General features: G+C 39.5%; 2 protein-coding genes across 4 annotated transcripts in view; one reads left to right on the top strand and one right to left on the bottom strand.

Annotated features, from left to right (window-relative positions):
- Smarca1 (SWI/SNF related, matrix associated, actin dependent regulator of chromatin, subfamily a, member 1) overlaps positions 1–24,942 on the bottom strand; it is a 162,364-nt gene that overhangs the window by 119,663 nt on the left and 17,759 nt on the right. The window lies entirely within an intron of this gene.
- Positions 1–24,942, top strand: part of Ocrl (OCRL inositol polyphosphate-5-phosphatase) — a 53,979-nt gene that overhangs the window by 18,738 nt on the left and 10,299 nt on the right. For both annotated transcript variants that reach the window (XM_027433447.2, XM_027433446.2), the window contains exons 10-18: positions 196–310; positions 1,630–1,746; positions 1,845–2,032; positions 3,878–3,989; positions 6,718–6,827; positions 8,424–8,559; positions 16,094–16,204; positions 16,778–16,943; positions 17,170–17,405. In XM_027433447.2, the coding sequence (XP_027289248.1) occupies positions 196–310; positions 1,630–1,746; positions 1,845–2,032; positions 3,878–3,989; positions 6,718–6,827; positions 8,424–8,559; positions 16,094–16,204; positions 16,778–16,943; positions 17,170–17,405 (1,291 nt within the window). The remainder of the gene's footprint in view (positions 1–195; positions 311–1,629; positions 1,747–1,844; positions 2,033–3,877; positions 3,990–6,717; positions 6,828–8,423; positions 8,560–16,093; positions 16,205–16,777; positions 16,944–17,169; positions 17,406–24,942) is intronic.

Raw genomic sequence — 24,942 nt, 5'->3', positions numbered from 1 at the left:
TGTTATCATTTAGTTTTGCATAACCTATGAATATAATAGTGGGGGTTCTTTAGAAAAACTACTTGTCTTTTATAAAACTTATCTTGCCATTTTTTCCTTTACCTAATGTCTCAGCAAATGGGAAAGGAGGTAGCAGGTAGCAGCCCACAAAAACTTGTGGGGTGTGTATAGCTCCTGCATCCATTTTTCCCTCAGATTCCAAGAGCTGGATTTGAGCACAGAAGCCTTTTTCTACTTTGAGTCTGTAAAAGAGCAAGAATGGTCCATGGCTGTGGAAAGGGGTCTGCCTTCAAAGGCCAAGTATAAAAAAGTAAGCTGCACTGGATTCTCTTTTTCAGTGTATAACTAAGTAGACCTCACTGGGAGTTATTCCATTTTCTGAGCCTCTTCCAAAAGATTTGTTAAATAACTGAATTCTTCCCCATATGAAATACTGTGCTATAGGAGACTAATCTACCATAGTTACTTCTGGGTGGGGGGAAGCATAAACTTTCTGTTCATAATTTTTTATCACTTAGGTAGTTTTTAGAAGAAAACCATTTATTGTTTTTGTATAAATAATTACATATAAGCTAACTGATCTGTCTGTGAAAGTTTAAGATTGTTTGCCAACGTGGCCAGAATTAAATGCCTACAAGAAAAGCAGAATGAAGCCTGTGGGTGCATAAAGTATCCATTACATTCAGAACAAGAATAACAAATTCTAGACTTCTTTGTAGGTGAAGAATAAAGTTGAGGAGCTGGAGAGATGTCTCAACAGTTAATAGCACTGACTGCTCTTCCAGAGGTTCAATTCACAGCATCCACATGGCAGTTCATGACTGTCTCTAACTCCAAGATCTTACACTCTCACACAGACATACATGCAGGCAAAGCACAAATACACATAAAATCAAAATAAATAGTTTTTAAAAGGTGTGTGCCATAACACCCAGCTATTGTTTAAAAAAGGAAAAGAAAAATAGTCTTTAGAAGCTATCTGATAGATGCATTTAGCTATTAGGAGAGTTATTTTCATTTTAAGATGACTATTCTAATCTCAGAAGGAGTAATAGAATGTTCTTCTATGCTTCTGAACAGTGTATGTAGGTGGCATAAATCGTGAAGTTGTTATGGCTCTCTAGCTCAAGTTTAGATTTAAAAAAAACTCAAAATTCAAAGGATCACTGTTTGTAGATTTAAATATCTTAGACAATGAGAAATCAGAGTCTAGGAAGGAAAAGGAAGAAGAACAAGCTTGGATAATGGTTTGTTCTTTACTATTTGAACTTTTAATGTATATCAGTAGGCTACAGAGTGATGTAAAAAGAGAGGTAAGACAGAATATGAGTTAGTGGTAGAGTACCTGCATAGCATGCTCAAGGTCTTTTATTTGATCCTCAGCACTGACAAATAGAAACAGAGAGAGAGGAACAAACTTATGCATTGTCCTTGGAGCTTCTGACTTTTATTCATCAAATTTAAACTAGAGCTTCCATAGAGAACCTTGGTTTCCAGTTTATGGGGTCCAATAGGAAATTAAAGGATGCAGATCAGATTTGGACATCTTTGTTGGTCATTCTGGGAAGGTAGCTATGTTGCAGAGAGTGATGCTCATATTAGCTGTTTGTAACTCCCTGGAACTCATAGGTTCAACTAGTCCGCCTTGTGGGGATGATGCTTCTTATATTTGCCAGAAAAGATCAGTGTCGCTATATCCGTGATATTGCTACAGAAACAGTTGGAACTGGAATTATGGGGAAAATGGTGAGTTACTTTGACAATTAAATTGATTACTTTTTATATCTATGTGAAATTCAATTTCACCTTGCATTCCCTAACTTTATAATTACTTTTGCTACCAGGGAAACAAAGGTGGTGTTGCTGTGAGATTTGTATTTCATAACACCACCTTCTGCATTGTCAATTCCCACCTGGCTGCCCATGTGGAAGAGTTTGAAAGAAGAAATCAAGATTATAAAGACATCTGTGCAAGAATGAGTTTTACAGTCCCCAATCAGGCTCTCCCACAACTGAATATCATGAAGCATGAGTAAGTGCTTACCACTCCATGGCCTTAGAATAGAGAGGTAACTGATTAAATAGGGTGAGAAGCTATGGGGCTGTGAAGAGTGGGGGATTTGGGCCACAAACAAGAGAATGATATTTAGAAATAGCAGATTCACAGGGTGGAGAGATGGCTCAGTGGTTAAGAAATAGCAGATTCACTGAGGCAGAATAATTAGGTTTAACATTGGGGGAAGAAAGGTTTGTATTAATGTCACTTCTAAAATAATGCTGAAGGAATCTGAACATTAGCGTCATTTTTTAAAATGAAGTAGAAATGTTCACTGTAAGTGTGATAATAAAAGATAAAATGAATTAACGTGGCTTAAAATCCTCTTCTCCCCAGCCAGTCCTCTCTCCAAAGGAGAGCATCTTTAACATTTGAGTGTAGGCATTTCTAGAGATGCATTGTCTAAAAGATAGCCAGCATCTGGCTTTTGGTATTTGAAAGTCATTAGTCAAACTGAGAGGCCGGTAAACAAAAGCTAATATTGGATTTTGAAGATTGCTTGGGAGAGATGTGGGACACTTTAATTTGCAAAATATTAATCACACATTAATGACTTGGATGTATTGGGTTAAGTAAGTTGTTATTTTTACTTTTATATTTTAAGTGCAGCTACTAGGGAAGTTAAAGGCTATGGAGGCATGCATCATTTCACTGATCAGTCTCTTCTAGGCTTCTCTCCATACATATACAGACACACATACTTGTTGCATGAGAACATATTGCCCTATTTATCTTTCCAAAATTGTGTCTGCAGATCTACATTATTCTTTTTAATGGTTGTGATTATTAGAAACATGGTGGCAGTGATAGGTCTGCAAAGAATGCGATTTCATAAGGACAGGAGCAGAAATCCATTTTGGAGTGGGTTGGGTGCTGATAGAAAATAATCAGTTGTAAAGAAATGAATTGGTCTTTGAAATTCTGAGAGGGTGATCTGGAAGAAATAGTGTGAGGTGAGAATTATAGTAAATCAAAAGATAATTTAGAATTATTAGAAGCAGTGGGTATTAGGGGAATTAAGGAAAGATAGTGATATTTGAATTCGCCATATTGTCTTAACAGTTAGGATCATATAGAATTCTGTTACACGGTGACAAAGTCAAGGCCTCAAAATCTATGATCATGAAGTCCCCAGTGATTCCATAAATTTATTTCCCAAGAGTCCAAACTTTCCTGTTGCCTTTGAGAACCTGAGGTGACTCAAAAGGGACCCATTTTGATGTGGTAATTTCAGGGTCTTCTCAGCATGTCTCAAGTCTTGGTGCTGTGCTATGATTGAGGACTAAGGTGTCAGTTTTCTTTCCTGGAACTTGAACTTCAGATCTTAAAAGATGTGGCAAAGTTGGCTACACTGGAGAGCTGGACTTAATTTTCCTAGTGGCTCTGTCACTCCTTTTCACCATCCAAACCATAACACAGCGCCTACAGAACCTCACGGCTCTGGGAGGCAAAAAGCATCAGGATTCTCTTCGCCTAGAGACCTGGCAGGCAGCCAGACAAAATTTTGAAGCTAATCCAGCAAATAAACTGCATGCTTCTCAGTCCATTAACTCCTTGGCTTCCAAATCCCATATGTATACTGTATTGCCCCATTTTCATTCCGTTTTATGTGGTGTGCCTATTTTTGCAGCTATTTTATAATCTATTGTCTTTCTTAGGTACTGGCAGTACCTTCCCCCTAAAGAATTAATTACAGCTTTAAACCCCTTGTCAGTGATAAATAGATCCTTATAAGTAGTCTACCCATTTTCTTCTCTCTGTTCACCTCTGATTGACTTTAATGCTAATTACTGCTATTCTAATCTATTTCTTGATCCTCAGTGTTGTCATTTGGTTGGGAGACTTGAACTACAGACTCTGCATGCCTGATGCCAATGAGGTGAAAAGTCTTATTAATAAAAATGACCTTCAGAAGCTCTTGAAATTCGACCAGGTAAGTGAATTTTCAATGGCAGAGGTGGTAAAGATTATGAGATAGACACATGTAGGTGTGGCTAATGCAAGAAAAAGATGCCAAGTTCATACTGTCTCATAAGATATTGTGGCTGGGGATATATAGATTTGGAGTGCCTTATGTGCTAAGATTCAAGGGAGATAATGTTGGTGATAAAAAGCAAATGTAAAATTCATTTAGCAAGTAGTTATCAGGCAGAGATTTTAGAAATTTATATACATGGGCTGCAGAATGGGTGAGGTTAATTGGAGACTACTTCCTAGAGGAAATGGCCTTCCGCTGTGTTGATGTGGTTTAGCAGATGGAACACGGAAAATTTCTCTATGATTATTTGGCAGGTTGAGCAACAGCTTGGAGGTAAAAGAGGGAGGAAGGCCCCGTGAAAGAAACTGGGAAACTAATAAAAGAAGTTTGTTTGGAATCATTAGCATAAGCTATAGTCTAATAGGAACTGATTGATAAGTTGGTGCTAACTGGTATTTAGTTGTTGATGTTGAAACCAGTGGAAAGGACTGTGAATAAAACGTTCCCTCAGTGGATAAAACGTTTGTTGTACTAGCATCAGGACTTAAATTAGGATCCTCGGCACCTGTGTAAAAGCCAGGAATAGTAGCATGTATCTGAGACCCCCACTCTGGGGAAGACAGGTGCATCCCAAGGGCTTACTGGTCAACCAGCCTAGTCCAAACAGTGAGCTCCTTGTTCAATGAGAGGCCCTGTCCCAAAATCTAAGGTAAAGAAGTGAGTAAAGAAAACATCCTGCTATCACTCTCTGACCTCTGCACTTTCCCACATGGAAACCCACCCACATATAAACAAACAAGAACAACAAAAGCCCTTGTGAGAAAAGTATTGATTATGCAGTGCTCAGACAAAACCTCATACTCAATAAACGAGTCTCTATGAATATAAGCCACTATGTTGGTGTGTAAACCTGGTAAATAAGTTGAAATTTTATTTTCATACATTTTTTTTTCTTTTTGAGCTACAATATCACTATCAAACTTATCCTAGCCAGCCTTGAACTTACGATCCTTCTGCCTCTACCTCCTAAAGGCTGGTGTAACAGTCACATGCCAACACACCTTGAACATAAAAATAAAATTTTGAAATATAGGCACTGGACAATAAAATGAATGTTCTTTCATGTCATTTCATATTTGATTAATATGTATTAATTGCACATGGTCGTAGTGTTTATTGTGATGTATCAGCATGGAGAGTCAGACCCAGCATCTGGGATCTTGGGGTGTAGCTCAGGGTAGAACACTTGCATTATCTATGTTATGCTATAGGTACAATCTACAGCCCCATAAAAATCGCTCAGGTTATTTTCATGTGACCTCCCCTCACATCCGACTTTATGGTTACCACTTTTCTACTATAGGGTTGACTACTTTTGGCTTTCATGCCTGAGAGCTAAAATGTAACATTTGTCTTTCTGTGTCTGGTTTATTTCATTTAACACTAATTATTTCTAGCCCCATCCAATTTGCTACAAAATGACAGTATTTCATTCTTTATGGCTGAATAATATATATGTGTGTCATGTTTCCTTCATTTAGTGGGTATTAACAGGTACTTTTCTTGGTTCCTCATATTTGGCTATTTTGAATAACGCCACAGTAAATATATTTATACATATCTCTTTGGTATGGTGATTTCACTTCCTTTGATTACATACCCAGAACATCATGGTACAGGAAGGAAATTAAATGCTTCTTAATGAGGAAAGACAAGGTTTTGACTTGATTCAGGTGTCTTTAAATCCTTAAGACTGCCTCTTGCCCTTTTGACACAGTAAAAATTCAGGTGTTTTGCAGCACAATAGTTTTTAATGAGTCTTTCTTGGCTATCTACCTTTACACTGAAGTTGAAGGGCTAATTAGTTTGTGTTTCTTCCTCTTTCTTGCCTCCAGAAAGGGTACAGTTGGGATAAATGTTGAGTCTTGTGTAACTTTGGTAAAATATCTGAGTGAGGATAACTTTTACAACACTGGATTATAGGGCATGGGAAATGAGTACTTGCCTTGCAAGCATGAGGACCTAAATTTGGATCCTGACAGCCACAGAAAAAGCCAAGCATGGTCACATGTACCTGTAACTCCAGCATTAGCAGGTGGTGGTGGAGACAGGAGGATCACTGTATTTGTGTGGGAGTATGGGTCGGTGCATGTGTGTGCAGTGCCCATGGAGGCCACAAGAAGGCTGTGGATCCCTTGGAGCTGAAGTCACAGGTAGTTGTGAGCCATCCAACAAATTTGGGTCCTCTGGAAGACCACTTAAACCACTGGACCATGTCTATAGCCCTGACTCACCCACTGAAATTGGTTTCAGAAATTATCCTTTCAAGGTTTCTATGGGGTTTTGTTGTTGTTGTTGTAATTATAATTATGCTAGGTCATGCCTGCCCAGTTCTAAGCAATGTAGGATTATTCAGAGTCCTTGTTTCCACAATTTTATCCTGGCCATAATTGGCAATAAAATGGCAATGTGCTAATAACAAGTGTTGTCAGAAGATGAGTTCTGATGCTATGGCAATGTTGACATTGAATAAAAATAATATGCAATCTTGTATGTATTTTTCCACAGCTGAAAAGGCTGTGGAACTGGATACCTAGAAGGGGAACAGTGACCAATCAGCCTGATTATCACTTCTGTTAATGTGGTGTTACTGTACTTATGTGGTGTTTCTTTCTGTCTGTAGTTAAACATTCAACGCACACAGAAAAAAGCCTTTGTGGATTTCAATGAAGGGGAAATCAAGTTTATTCCCACTTACAAGTATGATTCTAAAACTGACAGATGGGATTCCAGGTAAAGTGATAAGAACCTTCTCACAGAAAAGGTTAAGTCTTGATCTTTTCTGTATCCTTCCAGGTCCTTCCTGACAGGCTAGCATTTTTTTTATAACATTCCATATGCAGAGAGGGAAATCTAATGGCTCAGTGTTATTACAGAAGAGTATTTCAAACTGAGCTTATATTAGAAAAGTATCAATTAGATGTCAGAGCTGGTGACACTTTATGAATTCTGCTTCTGGTACCCTGTTTCTGTCACCTCTGCAAGCTAGCATAGATTTTTGCCTTCCTAATCTTATTCTTTTTTCTTACCTGATGCTCTTAGACCCTCCCCCAAACTGCTTCTCTGCTACTTAACTTTGGATACCAGAAGGTGAGGACAAAGAATCATAAGCAATTCTTCTAGCATTGTCATCCTTGGGCCTGAGAACACATTAGAATCCATTGGTAAGGGCCTGGAGAGATTGCTCAGTGGCTAGCATACTTGGGGCTCATGCAGAGGACCCAAGTTCAATAACTCCAGCTCCAAGGGATCTGACACCCTCTCCTGGCCTTTGAGGATACCTGCATATGTGTACACATAAATGAAAAATTAGAAATAGGTCTAAGGCGAACTCTTAGAAATCCTCATGTCTGGACCCACAACTGTCATTGTTGGAAAAAAAGAGAACTTTACTCCTTGGAGTCCCTTTGATTTCCTAATTTCCCCAGCAAAGTAACCCTGTCAATAAATCCTTAACTTCTTGTCCCCTACATACTGTTTCTTTCTTTTTTCTATTTTCCTGGGTAGTTTAGAAACCTGAAAGACAAAAGTATCTGTGGGCATACTCATCTGTTTCAGACTGAGAGCGTTGCATGGGGTGCTGGGGGTGGAGGTGAGGGTCCCATGTTCTCACAGAGCAAGTCAACAATTGAAAAGGGACACCAAGGGACCTCTTTTACTTTGCTTTGTTTCTGTCATTTAACATTCAGCTCCAGGAATATTTGAGTCACCTACTAGATCAAGCTTACAAGGCATTTCTTATTTTAATGAATGATGCATAAGTTTTTCTCGCCCTGGTTATTCTGTGGACTATTCTAGTCTCAGGCTTGCGTGAGATTATCAAAGAAGCTAGATGTGTCCATGAAAGTCCAGGCTTCGGAGAGATAGCTTTACTTTTCTCCAGAGATTAAACCCAGTCTGGATACCAGTTTTCAACACAATTAGTTGTCTGTTATGAAGTACCATTGCAATCAAGTGGAGCAAAGGAAAAGAAAATATTCAGAATGGAACCCTGACCTGAGAAGACTATTTTAAGAAGATTCTGTTCCTTCTTTCCTTGTGGTGACATTGTTTAAGACCTAAATTTAATTGTTTAAGACCTAAATTTAGGAAAACCATCCATTCACTAGTTGATACTGGGCAGTAGTACTAGGAATTCAGTGGCTGACAAGCAGATAGGCCAGTATCAGTGCTTGCAATGTGGAGAAGAAGGTGGTGGGGTCCTCCACGAAGGAGAAGTATGTGCCTCATTGGAAGCACATAAAAAGAGGTCTGATGTGATTCTAAAACCCCCCATTACTACATTCTAGTGTGCTGTGTTCTGTTTGTGACTCATTCCTTTATTTACAGTGGGAAATGCCGAGTTCCGGCCTGGTGTGACCGAATTCTTTGGAGAGGAGTAAACATCAATCAGCTTCATTACCGGAGTCACATGGAACTCAAAACTAGTGACCACAAACCTGTCAGCGCCCTGTTCCATATTGGGGTAAATAGTTGATTACTCATTCATTTGTTTATGTGTTAAATAGCTATTTCTAGAACATAATATGTAGATATAGAGTGGGTTCGTAATCCAGCATGCCATAAATGTTCTCTAAACAAATAATCATTTGCAGGTTTGAGTGGTTAGCACCCCTATCAACCCTCCCAAACACTATCCTTAGATCTCTTCATGGTTCAGTCTTTTTACTGATGTAGAGGTATTTTATGCCATGTAGGCACAGACTGATCAGACTAGGACCAGATCTACTCATTAAAGAGATAGCATCCTGTGTGCTATGGTAGCATCTTCCTCTCCTCAAACAGCATAGGTATGTTGTTCTGTACTTGGTTGCCTTCTGTGCTGAATTTATAGCCAGTTATTTAATGTTTTGCCTCTATTGTGAATACATTTCTCCCTTTTTAGCTGTGTTATGAGTGTGCAAATTATCTTATAAGCTTACTGATTTATATCTTGATTATTTCCTGTAGATTTTCCACATAGGTGGTCTTGTAACCTGTCAGGATCTAACTAGTGAGATCCTCAAGTCTACTACTTGGTTTTGCATTACAGGTCAACGACTTTGTAATGGCAGAGACTATAGACAATTTATTTAGCATCCTTATGTGTCAGTCTACTCTACAAAATATGCTGGTAATGGGACCTACTCATAAATATTAAGGAGTTCAAGGCATATGTGAAATATGTGAAAGGCATAGTGGCCCAGATTACTTTTGTTATGTCACTTTCAGGGACTGCTGGCATAGGTGTTACCCATGTGTCCTATGGTGACTTATTCTGAGTCCTCCTTTTTATTGATTTATTTGTTTTTATTTTATATGCACTGGTGTATTGCCTGCATGTATGTGTGTGTAAGAGCATCAGATCCTCTGGAACTGGAGTTATGACAATTGTTAGCTGTCATGTGTGTGATGGGACTTGAACTTGGGTCTCCTGGAAGAGCAGCCAGTGTGTGTGACCCCTGAACTATCTCTCTGCCCCCATCCCCACCCCCAAGTCCTCTTTTAAAGAAGAATGACTTTAGGGCATTTCTGTATCCTCTCCTCTGCTAAAGGCTATTGAACCATCCATACAGGGTCCTTGGGCTCTCCGGCCATGTTGGCTTTGACCATTTCCCGACAACTGGCTCTGGCAGCTGGTCATGGGAAGCGCAGCTCACCAAACTTTCCTGTTTAGACACTGTCTGACCTGGTGCCCTTTTTGACTACATCCAAAGCAATTTCAAGGAGGCCTCTCTGTTAGGATTCGGGCATTCAGAATCACACACATGTCCTTCTGTTAGGATTCAGGCATCCAGAATCAGACACATGTGTCCATACCATACAGAACATACATACATCTTTCAGCCCTTCTTTTCTCTGGGACATGATTAGTTTGTTGGAATAAAACATCCTTAACTAAAATCTTTTGTAATCCAGAAGCTATTGCTAATCCTTGAGTGTATGAGGGTCCAAAATATGAACAAATTTGAATACAATCAGAGATACCTGCTTTCTTTCTGAAAGGTCTTAAAACAGTTTCTGACTGGCTGCATTAATTAGCAGCAGCCATGGCCGCAGCTCCAAAGGCTGAAGGCTTTGAGGCTTGGCCTTCCTGCCAGGGACCAGGGGACCCAGAGGCCTCTAATTAACTTTGCCCTCTGTGCCTGGGCAGACCCACCACAGGTCACTTGTGGCTGTGGCTGCTTGCAAAGTTAACCATTGTAGCAGCTCCAAGACCATGGCACCCAACGGTCCTGCTGGTCTAGAGTGCGTGCAGGGCTGCACCTTTGCTTCCCCGAGCCCAGGTGCAGCTCTGAGACAGCTGCGAAGGGGAGGGATACCTCCAAAATTTAAAGCTTGTAAAAATTTCTGTACTTGCTTCTGCTTTACTCCAGTTCTCCTGGATCTTAAAATATACCCAAGAAATATACAATCATCTAATATTTTTCTGTTTCATATCTACAATTATATACATTTTTACTGCATTTCACTTCACTTTTATCCAAGCACTCACTTTACACCTGTGGTGTCCATTTGCTGTATCCATCACTTCATCCTCTGTGCTCAGGCCCATGTTGCTGTGCCAATCTGTAGTAGCCATCTGTAGTAGCCCCGCTTTGAGGCGCCAGTCTGTATTAACCTATGTTCGTGCCTGAGAGGGACTGTGTAATTAAGAAATGACTTCCTTGAGGGTATTCAACTAGAAAGAGAGCTAAGATTCAATTCCTTAACTCCTACATCTATGGTCTTTCCACTGCCTCATAGGGCCTTAATAGTTCTAATGTACTGATTAAACATGCCTTCAGAAGCTACTTTTAACCCACCGAATTCCAGTTTGTACTTCCAGGACCATCTCTTTTCCTCATGTGAATCCCCCAATGGTTTAAAGAAGATATCACTTCTTAAACACCAGCCTCTTTGGTTTAGTCAGCTATGTTTGGATGTTTGTGTTTGCCTTCAGAACATTGGGATATTTTTCATATTGCACATCAATCCTAATCTCCCACTTAGATATTTTTAAATTTACAAGGGTTCTTTATATTTTTCTATAGCTTTAATAATAGAGTTCTATGTTTCTGATTTTAAATGATATGGCAATCTAAATGAGTTCCTTGTGGGGCTGACAAAGTGGCTCAGTGGCTAACAGCACCTATCACCAGACCTAATGACCTGAATTTGATCCCTGGGACCCACATGGTGGAGAGAATCAGACAACTTGTGGAAGGAGTCCTCCAGCCTCCACATGTGTGTCATGGCACTTGCACACACATACATACAAATAAGGAAATTAAATTGGCTTTTCCTCTAAAATAGAGATCTAAGCAGAATTTACATAGAAGGGTGGGATTCTTTAATATCTGTCATCTCCCACTTGAGACTTTTCCTAAATCCCTACTTCCTAGCCAGGCTGGCATCAGTTATGATTGTTTGTCTTTATAGATTTGTGTCATCATTGGCACTTTCTGTGGTGATGGAAATGTCCTATATCCATGCTAGACATCTGTATATGTCTTGCTGATGAATAGTTTTGTGTGTATGTGTATGTATGTTACAAATGGTCTCATACTATGTGCTGAGCCAAAATTTGCTTATGATGTATAGTATCATCTCTCTATAAGTCATCATGTTAAGATCTAGCTCATTTCCCTTGTATACCGAATTCCTACTTGGTTGGGAATTTCCTTTCTGGAAATGAATATATCACATGGTAAGATTCTTCCCACCATCCTTTGTTATCCTGGATGCTCCATTAAGCAGTGTTAATCCACTGAGAAAAAGCTTGTTTTTACTGAATGACTACTTCATACTTTAGAGCCTTGGGATGGCTATAATTAGAGGCTTTAAAAACTACATTACAGGGCTGGAGAGATGGCTCAGAGGTTAAGAGCACTGACTGCTCTTCCAGAGGTCCTAAGTTCAATTCCCAGCAACCACATGGTGGCTCACAACCATCCATTATGAGATCTGGTGCCCTCTTCTGGTGTGCCAATATACATGGAAGTAGAATGTTGTACACAGAATAAATAAATAAAATCTTAAAAAAAAACTACATTACAGAGCCAGGCTGTTGTGGCGCATGCCTTTAAGCCCAGCACTCAGGAGGCAGAGGCAGGTGGATCTCTGTGAGCTCGAGACCAGCCTGGTCTACAAGAGCTAGTTCCGGGTCAGCCTCCAAAGCCACAGAGAAACTCTGTCTCAAAAAAAAAAAAACTACATTACACAAAAAATCTACATTACACATCTGTGCACCAACACTGGCACCAGTGACTTTTAGCAAAGGAGCCAAGTGTCCTGTTGTTCGTTAGTTTCTAAAGATTTGCTGTGGGCTGTCTGAGATGACGCTCTTCTGAGACAGTGTTCCACCCTGCACTGGGTTCTGTGATCTGTTGCACTGGCTCTCAGATTTTAGTGGGAACACCCATTGCCTAGAGAACTTTTTAAAAAGGAAAGAGATGAAGCCCATACCTCGAGATTGTAATTAATAGGCCGAGGCGCCTGTGATTGTACACCTCACCCAGGTTACCTAGTCTTTGTGCTTACCTAGTCTTTGTGACGGGATCCACATAGTAGTCTACATCTGGCCAGGGAACCAGTTAGGTGAACTGCTCAACTCTCAGAATATTCCTTGCTTCTGTGGCCTTGAAAGTTCTAAAAATACTTGTTCAGAAAGAACAAGTTACAAAATTTTGTAAGAACTTAAGATTCATCTTCACCTAACGCTTACATAGTGTGGGGCTAAAGTGATCAATCCTCAGCTCTCTGAGTTATGGCTCCAGTGTGTTTTTCAAAACAGCTGCCACCGAAACAGAATCAAAGCAATGTACAGCAAGCCGACAGCCGACAGAAAACTACATGGAGAGAAACTCAATGCAATTCCTCTAAGATCAGGGACAAGACAAGGCTGCCCACTCTCTCCATACCTCTTCAATATTGTCCTTGAAGTTCTAGCTACAGCAATAAGACAACAAAAGGAGATCAAAGGGATACAAATCGGAAAGGAAGAAGTCAACCTTTCACTATTTGCAGATGATATGATTGTCTATATAAGTGACCCAAAAAACTCTACCAGGGATCTCCTACAGCTGATAAACACCTTCAGCAAAGTGGCAGGATACAAAATTAACTCAAAAAATTCTGTAGCCCTACAATATACGGATGACACATTGGTGGAGAAAGAAATCAAAGAAACATCACCCTTTACAATTGCCACAAACAACATAAAATACCTTGGGGTAACACTAACCAAAAAAGTGAAAGACCTGTACCATAAGAATTTTGAGTCTCTAACAAATCTAACAGATCTAACAGATCTCCCATGCTCTTGGATAGGCAGGATCAACTTAGTAAATATGGCAATCTTGCCAAAAGCACTCTACAGATTCAATGCAATCCCCATCAAAATCCCAACACAATTCTTCACTGATCTTGAAAGAACAATTCTCAACTTTATATGGAGAAACAAAAGACCCAGGATAGCTAAAACAACCCTGTACAATAGAGGAACTTCTGGAGGCATCACCATCCCTGACTTCAAGCTCTATTACAGAGCTATAGTCCTGAAAACAGCTTGGTATTGGCACAAAAATAGACAGGTAGACCAATGGAATACAGTTGAAAACCCTGATATTAACCCACACACCTACGAACACCTGATTTTTGACAAACAATCCAAATTTATACGATGGAACAAGGAGACCATCTTCAACAAATGGTGCTGGCATAACTGGATGCAAACATGTAGAAGACTGCAGTTAGGCTCAAGCCTTTCGCCCTGCACAAAACTTAAGTCAAAATGGATCAAAGACCTCAACATAAACCCAGCCACACTGAACCTATTAGAAGATAAAGTGGGAATTACCCTTGAATTAATTGGTACAGGAGACTGCTTCCTGAACATAACACCAGTAGCACAGACACTGAGATCAACAATTAATAAATGGGACCTCCTGAAACTGAGAAGCTTCTGTAAGGCAAAGGACACAGTCAGCAAGACAAAACGGCAGCCCACAGACTGGGAAAAGATATTCACCAACCCCACATCTGACAGAGGGCTGATCTCCAAAATATACAAAGAACTCAAGAAGCTAGTCTCCAAAACACCAAACAATCCAATTAAAAAGTGGGGTACAGAACTAAATAGACAATTCTCAGTAGAGGAATCTAAAATGGCTGAAAGACACATAAGAAAGTGTTCAACATCCTTAGCCATCAGGGAAATGCAAATCAAAACAACTTTGAGATACCATCTTACTCCTGTCAGAATGGCCAAAATCAAAAACACCAATGACAGTTTATGCTGGAGAGGATGTGGAGAAAGGGGAACACTCCTCCACTGCTGGTGGGAGTGCCAACTTGTACAGCCACTTTGGAAATCAGTATGGTGACTCCTCAAGAAAATGGGAATCAGTCTACCACAAGATCCAATCAATTCCACTTCTAGGCATATACCCAAAAGAAGCACATTCATACAACAAAGATGTTCATAGCAGCACTATTTGTAATAGCCAGAAACTGGAAGCATCCTAGATGCCCCTCAACCAAAGAATGGATAGAGAAAATGTGGTACATTTACACAATGGAGTACTACTCAGCAGAAAAAACAATGGAATCTTGAAATTTGCAGGAAAATGGATGGAACTCGAAGAAACCATTCTGAGTGAGGTAACCCAATCACAAAAAGACAAACATGGTATGTACTCACTCATATGTGGATTTTAGACATAGAGTAAGGGATTACCAGCCTACAATCCACACTGCCAGAGAAACTAGTAAACAAGGAGGACCCTAAAAGAGACAAACTTTGTCCCCTGGAGAAGGGGAAAGGGTCACGATCCCTGAGCAAATTGGGAGCCCAGGAAGAGGGGGGAGGGAGCTACGAGAATGAGAAGGGGAAGAAGAGGAAGGATGCAGAGGTCATGAGGGAGCAGAAAATTTGAGTCAGGTGTAGATTAGAAGAAAGGGTTTTAGTTGGGAGTGGTAGGGGAGGAAGGGAGGGAGAAGGGAACTGGGATTGTCATGTAACTCAATCTTGTTTGTAATTCAAATTAAAAAATTAAAAAAAAATAAAAATGGCTCCCTAGTCTGTTTAGCTCAGCTGTTTTCCACAGCTGCCTCAGGACCTTTGCTGTATACACGAATCTTTTTTAACATGGATTTTTGTGAAATTTTACACTTTATGTAAAAGGAAACTAATTACTCAAATATAACAATGATATGTTACATTACTTATGCTAAATGGTAACATTATTTTGTATGAAGTTTTAATATTTAAAAAAATACAGCTATATCAGGAAGTTAGAAGTGCTGTGTCACCTAGAAACTTTCTTGACCCATTAGTCCAAATGACTTGTCTGTTGCCATGCTTTTACTCCAGGACATTTTGTGGTGGCCTTTTTCTAAAATGGTCACTGGCCCCATTTACTAACAGCATACCTTTCCTGTTATGTAATCTGAGCAATTATCTGATTCCTGCCAATGTGCATAGCAACTAATGGATATAAATGCTTTAATCATATTTTCTCCAGTTTCACTACTTTCTGCTTGTTAAAAATAGCAGTGAATGGACTTTAGCACTTTCATTTTACACCCTGTAAGAAATCATTTTACTACAATTATCTCATTTTCTCCACTGTCAGATAATTAACAGTGGAGCAAGAAAAGGTCCTTCCCAGATAAGCACTATTATCAAGCATCTTAGAGTTTGCACTTTTCCAGAAATGTAGCCAGCTGACTTTATCTTTCCCTTAAAGTGTGTTTTTATAGTGCCTATTAATTTAGTTTGTTTTAGTAACTTTTCAAATTGATTTAGGAGTCTTAAAGATAGAGAAGTTGAGATTACATAAGACTAAATAAAGATCTATTTCCTTTGAGGTGAAAGTTATGGATGATGCAAATATTACAGTTTTGAGATTATTGATTGTACTACAGTTTATTATAAGGGTGTTCCTATAATGCCCAGTTTGAAATTTTTAGATACTCTCTGATGGAGATGAGCTAGGAGCATGTGGAGCTGAAAATGGTGCCTTCTTCCCTGTTAGGTGAAGGTTGTCGATGAACGGAGGTATCGGAAGGTCTTTGAAGATATCGTACGCATTATGGACAGAATGGAAAATGACTTCCTTCCTTCGTTAGAACTTAGTAGAAGAGAGGTGAGTAAAACTACACAGCTTAATGTCTACTGCTCATTAGTTAACACAAAGGAAACCGTGTCACTTAAAAGGGCATGGAGGTTAACATCTCCACTGGTGTCAGACTGTCTCTGTTTCGGTGTCAGCTTTGTAGTTGGGTAGATGGAGGAGCACATGAAGTGTGTTACCCTCTCAGAGGTGCAGCTCCCTTTTCTGGATCACATGAGTTCATACACGATAAGCTCTTACAGCAGCGCCTAGAAGCTTGGAAGCCCTCATATTACTTACTCTAGTTTGGCGCTCAGTTTGTGTGTCTAAGGGAACAGAGCCTAGTCACAGAATGAGCACCCTGGACCATGATCATGTTCATCAGAGTAGCCTTGAACAGGGTCAAAAGTTACCTAACCCCTTCTTTGCTGGTGGTAGCTAAATCACGTATGAAAGTCAATGGTAGGGAGTTGTCTCAGTCTGTGAATACATGTGGTACACATCTGATTAATAATTACCTTATTCTTGATTCATATTGTCTATGAATAATCCAACTTAACCTCCCCTACTAGTGATGCATGGTTGTGTCTGTCTGTTATTCCCCAGTTTATGTTTGAGAATGTGAAGTTTCGGCAGCTGCAAAAGGAGAAGTTCCAGATCTGCAACAATGGACAGGTTCCCTGCCATTTTTCTTTCATCCCTAAACTTAATGACACCCAATACTGCAAGCCATGGCTTCGAGCTGAACCTTTTGAGGGCTACTTGGAGCCAAGTGAGTTTCCCCCTTTACCATTGCCTCTGCTTGCTACCACCTTGGCTTACCTTTTAGTTCTCTAACCACTTGTCTCTTACTTCACTGTCTTTATATTAGTGGTACCTCTTTGCATCCCATCTCTTCCCTGTTGTTGTTGTGTTCTTGTTTTTGTTTTTGTTTTGGACGACAGTTGATTTTCCACTGGAAAGCTCTGTGCTCCAATGCACCATCTCTTTCATTTCAGATGAGACAGTGGACATTTCTCTTGATGTATACGTCAGCAAAGACTCTGTAACCATCCTGAACTCGGGTGAAGATAAGATTGAAGATATTCTTGTCCTTCATTTGGACAGAGGCAAAGATTACTTCTTGACCATCAGTGGAAGTTACCTCCCAAGCTGCTTTGGAACATCCTTAGAGGCTTTGTGTCGAATGAAAAGACCAATCCGAGAAGTTCCTGTCACCAAACTCATAGACTTGGTGAGACGCATCCTAAAACATAACCTGTCTTCACATTTAATTTGCACGTTTTATCCCCGTTATTCCTGTGCCTTCTCTCTCTCTTCTGGGATCAGGGGAACTGACAAATGATGCCAAAGAATGTCACTTTATCTTAGCACTACTTTAATTTAATTAAATTAAGCTTAAGAAGGAAGAGAAGAGGCTAATCTGTCGTTAACTCTTGTTGTGACTATAGTAGATAATATACTTCCAAAGTAAGATTAAAGGCTCTCTCAAAGCTATCACGCTTGTTAAGCTCAAGCTTGTCACACTCTTTCACATAAATTGGCATGTATGCTAGATGTGGCATAAAACATGCAGTATTATCCTCATTGTGCTTACAAGAATACTGAGGCCCAGAGGCATTCAGTTGCCCATAGTCTAAAAAAGTAGTGACAGATCTACCACCCAGATTTTCTGGCTTCCACTCCAGTATCCTTCCCTACATTATATCAACTTTGCTGCTGATGAGAACAAAGGGCTGCAACAAAAGCTTACAGATCTTGCATCACACCCCCTGGGGGTGCTTACTATAAGTAGTGGTCCCTATCCTCATTCACCACTAGAAACCGAATCTTAAGATATGGAGCCTGTGAATGTACATTTTATTAACATTCCAGACAGTTTTTTCCTTTGGTAGCCCAGGCTGGACTTGAATTTCCTATTCAACTGAGAATGACTTTAAACTTCTGATCTTCCTGTCTCCACCTCCCCAGTGTGGGATCACAGGTATACCTCACATGTCTGGTTTATGCAGTGTTGGGTATCAAAACTTCATGCATGCTAGGCAGGCACTCTGCCAACTGAGATTCAAACTTGGCCCATAGATGGGTGTAATGCACATTGAGGCTTGTTCACTTAATGTGACTCAAGAAAGGAAAAGACAAGTATTTCCTCCCCTTTCCCAAGCCAAGTTATTATATATAATATCTATATTCTATAGTATCTATATTATTTTCAGTCAAAATGTGGTTTAATAGCAAGTTCATCCTGTTAAAAACCTTTCTGATAGATGAAACTATTGTTGGATTTGTCTTCAGGTTGGCACTACGGGTTTCTTCTTAGCTTTTTTTTACCAAATACACTGAAGTAAAGAGCTAAATGTTATCATGTGTATAAAATCACATTGGAGCTTAGACCTGGGCAGAGCTAGTGATTGTGTCATCCAGGAGGAAGGGTTAGAGCAATAGCAGCAGCAGCAGCCTGCTGGCTGGAATCTGTGCCGTTGCCATGGAATTGTTGCACCTGTGACTCAGACAGAAAATTACAGCAGGAATTGTATTTGTTTCCATAGAGCTCTCATGATGGAAGGGTTTACCTACCTGCTTTTGAAAGAAAACCATTTTCTACAGAAATTCATATCCTGCCAGTATGCTAGTTCTCGTAATTGCTTTTCTTCTAGCACCATATTCCCTTTTTGTATTGAAAAAGAAACATTATACAATATAGTCTGATCTCCCCTCCCCCAACTCCTCTCAGCTCCTTCCCTCCCCACCCAACCAACTCCACACCCTTTTCTTTCTCTGACTTTAGAAAGCAAACAAAGAGGCAAACAAAAACTAGGGAAAAAATCACAAGAAACACACACACAGACACGCAAACAAAAACTACAAAAACACAAGATAGGAAAACATGCAAAAAACTGGTAGAACAAAAAAAATGCCCAAACAAAGCAATATGAAACAAAAAGTTTACAAAAATATCATTGGGTTCATGTAATGTTGGCCACGGGGCCTCCCACCATACTCTTTTCAAATTTTGTGTTTCAGCTGTTAGAATAGAATCTGCAGGATTTTTTTTCTACTTTATCCCAAACACTACTCCTTAGCTTTCTTTGTTCCTGCTTTTTATCATTATTTTTAATTTTTTTGAAAAACATTTTTTGTTTTGTATATATGGGTGTTTTGCCTGTATGTATGACTGTGAACCATGCATGCCATACCCACCCACTGTGGCCAGAAGAGGGTGTTGGATTCCTCTTTAACTGTATGGGTGTGAGCCACTGGAACTGTATGGGTGTGAGCCACTGTAATGGGAACCTAACTCAGGTCCTCTGCAAGAGCAAGTGCTCTTAACTGCTGAGCCATCTCTCTAGTCCTGTTCCTGCTTTTTATGAAAAGTGTCAAATGTGTAAGAAAAAAATAATACAGTGAACTCCCACATGCCTTACACACACACACACACACACACACTTTTCTGTGCCATTTAAAATTAAGTGGCAATATGTCAGCTCAACACTAATTCAGCCTGTATCTTTGTTTCCAGTTGTTTTTTTTTTATTTTTTGATGTCATTTTACATTCCAATCACAGTTCCCCTTCCTACCCCTCCTCACCTCCCCCTAGCCCGCCCCCAGTCCACTCTTCCTCACGAGTAAGGGCTCCTGTGAGGAGTCAACATAGTCTCAGCCTATATCTCTTAAGAAAAAGGACAAACTTACATACACACAACAGTATTATTGCACCTCAGAAAACTAACAGTAATCCACAATACCATCTAACATCTAGAGTTTATATTCATATTTTTCTACTTGTTCTAGTAATTTCTTTTATAGATTTTTTAAAAACCAAAATACTTTTTGCAAACACAATTATAACTTTAATTTTCAATATTATTAACAGTAATAAGTAAAAGGGAATAATAATTCAGTAAAGCAATAAAGTAATTCTTGAGATAACTTTACATACTTTCCCATGCTCTGTTTCAGAAGTCTGGTGTGACTTTTTAGTACACAACGTATCAATTTGGGAGGATCACATTCCAGATGCTGAATAGGCAGGTGTGGCTAGATAATGGTTACTATTATTCTAAATGAATATATGTGACAGGATACCTTCATATTAACCATAAGTTATATAGACACAGATACAAACAGTGGATTATTGTAAGCCACACACACACAAATGGTTATAATGCCTCCTAGGTTCCTCTCAAGCCATACTATCTTCTGTCACTACTTCTGAACTGGATCTCAAACACCACCTATAGTCTGCCCTAGTCAAAACATTGAAGACACTTTGTTCCTTATTCTTGGGACCAGATGACTTTGTTCTTTTTCACAAAGTTAAGTAAGCTATTCATAGAGACCATGAGACCCTAACAAAATGCAATTTTTGTTCATGCAGTATAGCATATGTGTATACGTATATGTATATACAGATATTCATATATATGCTAAGGTTTCTGTAGTACCTTTCATAGTAGAGCAATTCTCCATTTTCCTTTATTATCATTTGCTTTTTAAGAGTCTAGTTTAGTTGCCCAGTCAAGGGTCTATTATTTCCTAAATTTGGCCATTTCTTCTTGATATTTTTTTAACTTATCCTTATATACCCTCTCTATACTTTTGATTTCCTATCAAACTAGACCATGGCTTATTTTTGTTAAAGTTGGTGGCAGCATTCTAAAGTACCCTGACCATAATTTTGCCTTATTCTGGAAGTGACTAGGAGGCTCAACCAGCTTTAAAAGGTCTTACTGTATATAAAATATGTTATCAGGCATTTGATCACATCCATAAATAGAAAGTAGACAAAAATCATTAGAGCAATCAGTGGCTCTGTAGAGGGCCCCCTGTGCTCTTTTAGGACATAATTGACTCCGAGTTAAAGAAATAGAACCTTGCTCATTTGTAATTACATGATGATTTTTTATTAAATTATACATGTATGATCATCATTTGTCCTTTTTGAAAGTTCTTATTTTGTAGACTTTAGGGTTCACATTCTTCCCATGATTTCTTGCATTTCAGTGTTATTAAATTCCTGTATCTCATCAATAAGAAAGGTATCTATCTTGTTGTGAGACAGTAAACAGGAATCTAAAATAACCACTTCCCTTTCTGAACACCTTTCCCCCTGTTGTGACTCTGAAATACTTCTTTAGGTCTCATGTTCACTCCTGCTTTTCCAGGACACAATGAACCATTTCAAACCCCATGAGACAGTGCCCCTTAGTACTGGTACATGTCCTCTACTGTATTGGGTGCTATAAATTCACAGTGAAGCCAGAAATGAGTTCAGTGCATGTGCTTTGTCTCCATGTACTGTTTCAGGAAGATTCTTACGTTACGTTTGCTTCCTGACAAATGCAAAATGAGATAACTGTGGCATGAATCTTTTTGTTCTTCCAACCGTTTTCAATAATAGAGACTCTACAACTGCTCAGGTAGTTAAGATTAGGTTAAGAGGGAACAGGTGAAAATCATTTGCTGTTGTAATTGCTTTTTTTCTGAACAAAGATCCATTTTTCTTATTTATTGACTAACATGTTTACTAGCAAATAATCACCAATATTTGTTACTACTAGATATAAAGTAGTATGGAGATTATGCGAGTTTCTGTAATTCAGTGGTCATGAAAGTATACTTGCATGCAAAATGTAGCTAACTTCTAAGTCATGGTTAATAGAAAGTTTTGTTTGAGATTACTTGAACATTAATCTTTACTGTTGACTGTATTTGGTTAAGTCATTATTTTGGGAAATTATTTAAAGTGAATGTTATGGAGACTGTCATTTATATTCACAATAGATTCTTTTCCTACATAGTTATTCAAGCCCTTGTGTGCTATAAAAACTTATCGATTCACCAGGCAATCTGTAAAATCAATCTTAGAATCAGCCTATTTTTGTCTTAATGGATATTTGATGCTTAGAACATTAACATGATCTAGAAATATGTCCAGAACATGTGAATAAAGTAGATTAGCAGTAGTTGACCATAGACATTTTTCCAGTCAAATCACAGTACTGAAGAAACAAACATGTATTTAAATATAGGCTGAGTAACTCTTCTAGAAGGGGCACCTTGAATAAAGGATGCAAAGTAAGAGAAAGGTGACTATGAGTGGGAAATTCTAAGATTTCCCTGGGAAGGGTGAGGAGTCAGATTATGCTGCCTGAAACTAGTCCTGTAGTATAGGGTAGACAATGGTCTCAAAATCAAGAGATGTTCTTACACTTGAGCCAGAGATTATCTAGAACCTTCAGGAGACTCTGGGGATGAATACAAGGTTGTAAATTGACATATTAGAAGGAACCACCTTCTGGTGTTGCATATAGAATGAGCTAATGGAAAGGAGACCATGCATGGCGTGCCACAACTGTTAAGGATTTTGGTTGCAAGTACAATTACGAACATGAAACATGGGTGGAGAAAATGCCAATGAGGAGTGATTTCGCTTGTGCAGCCACACCAAAGCACACTTGTAGAGATCAGAAGACACTCTTGTAGGTTGGTTTTTCTCTTCTACCTTGTGAGTTTCAGAGATTTAACTTAAGTCGTCAAACTTGGTGGCAAACACCATTACCTGCTGAGTTCTTTCATAGGCCCCCATGTTAGTTTTCATTTGTTTGTTTTCTTTGTCTTTTAAAGACAGAATTTCTCAGTGTAGCCTTGGCTGTCCTGGAACTAACTCTCTCTCTCTCTCTCTCTCTCTCTCTCTCTCTCTCTCTCTCTCTCTCTCTCTCTCTCTCTCTCTCTAGACCAGGCTGGCCTTGAACTCACAGAGATCTACCTGCCTCTGCTCCCAAGGGCTGGGATTAAAGGCGTGCCACCACTGCCCGGCTCCATATTAGTTTTAAGGTTTTTTTTCTCCCTCCTGACCTATGTTGATAACCATAATGTTTCCCTTTGTTTCTGCACTTCATGTTTTCCCATTCAGATCTACAAGATTGGACTTTCTGTAATACTGCTCTGGTGGGGGTGATGTTTTCCTTTCTCAAAGGTAGTGAGTGATTCCTCCATGCCTGTTGCAGACAATCTAGATTCATTAAGTTGTCATTCAGTGTCCCTTTTGTTCCTTGACATTTTTTCAGTGTCGTCTAGTTAGCTTATGCCCCCCACACAAGAAGAGTAAGTTCTTCTTAGTCACCCTGTCATTTTTCTGTGCAGTTTTTCCTTTCTGCCTCTTCCACCTTTTCTTAGAGCACGGGTCTTGCTTTGTTGTCCAGACTGGCCCTAAACTCCTGTGTCCATGTGAACTTCCTGATTAACTGTTGTAACCGGCCTGCAGCACTGTGCCTGGCTTACTTCCACTTGTTATATCCCTTCCTCCAAATGCTGTGAATTAAGGCCTTAGATGCGACTCTGTAGTACAAAGTTTGCCCAGCATGCACACACCTCTGGATCCCAACACCAGCTGACAAAAAAAATCCTGTGTTTTTTTTTTCTTTTTCTTTTTTTAGAACATGTAGCCATGTATTGAGAACTTGTACATATGAATTCTAAGAATATCAGGTTTTAAATTCTGAGACTAAGGAGGACCCAGACTCAATTGGAAACCAGGGTCAAAGATCAACCACATCTTTCTCCTCTCTGTGTCCATATTTGTCACTGCCCTCCTTAGAAGGTATTTAGCATAGCCCTTTGTACTGATAGATGGTCACCACTCAAAGGAACTTCTTTCAGGGCCTAGATTGACACAATTCCTGCTTCATTTTGCTCGGTATATCATGTGTCATGTGTTCATCAGAAGACAAATGTAAAGCCTGTCAGATTGTTACCAAGTGTTTCTAAATTTAATACAATGATAGAGTTAAGTTAGATAGCTGGCACTCAGAATCAACTTTACCTATAGACGTATGACAATGATAAAACAGTGTGTACCTTATCGGTACTAGTACTAGGACTCTATTTTATTGCACATGGTATGTAAGTTTAGGCAAACTCGGAAAATCGTGTTTAATTCATAATGTATGTAACAATACTAAATGCCCTAATGGCCATGTTTAACAACTACTCAGGAAAATAGGTTCAGGAATGTCACTTGGAATGTCAGGGAATATGTACTCACTCCCACTCCAGGAGTCCTTGCTGCTCTGACAGGAAGATTTGGATTACTCCATAGACCTATCAGACCTGAGATGTGATTTATACTTGATTTTCTCAGTGGTCTTTAACGGGATGGGGAGGAATCGAATTGAGTGTCTCTGGGACAGTGTACCCCACTCCTCCTACCTTTAGATCGCTTCTCTGTCCCTATGAGGAAGAGATTTTACCTGCTTCAGAGACGAAGACACTGAGACAGTATAAAGTCTGGCAAGTTGCCTGAATAATCAGTAGGAGGCAGAAGGAAGATTTGTACCAAGGCCTGTCTAGCATCAGTACCTATACTCTGCATTAACCATGCTGCCTTGTGAATAGCGTTTCTTACTGTCCTTAGGTGATTATAGAAGGACTCTCACAGCTCGCCCCTGCCTCTCTATCTAGGAAGCGCTTGTGTTGTCCTCTCCAAGTTGTCTATATAAGTATGGTAATAACGAACCGGGTCAGTCAGACCTGGGCTCCAATCTTGATTCTGTCACTTATTACCTATGTGTGACCTTGGGCAAATAATTTAACTTCTCAAAGCCTCAGTTTCTTCATCTGTTTTTTAAAAAGGGAATAATGTTTCACACTGATGTGCAGATAAAGTGACATCATCTATAGACCCTTTGCATGGCTGCTGTTACATGGGAGATATCCCTCAGGTGGTGGTATCATGGCTGCTGCTCTCACCCTCACTGGCTTGTAATGA

This window comes from Cricetulus griseus, chromosome X, assembly GCF_003668045.3.
Source record: "Cricetulus griseus strain 17A/GY chromosome X, alternate assembly CriGri-PICRH-1.0, whole genome shotgun sequence".
NCBI lineage: Eukaryota > Metazoa > Chordata > Mammalia > Rodentia > Cricetidae > Cricetulus > Cricetulus griseus.
The sequence above is the reverse complement of the archived record's forward strand: the minus strand, read 5'-3'. Positions and strand labels throughout refer to the sequence as shown.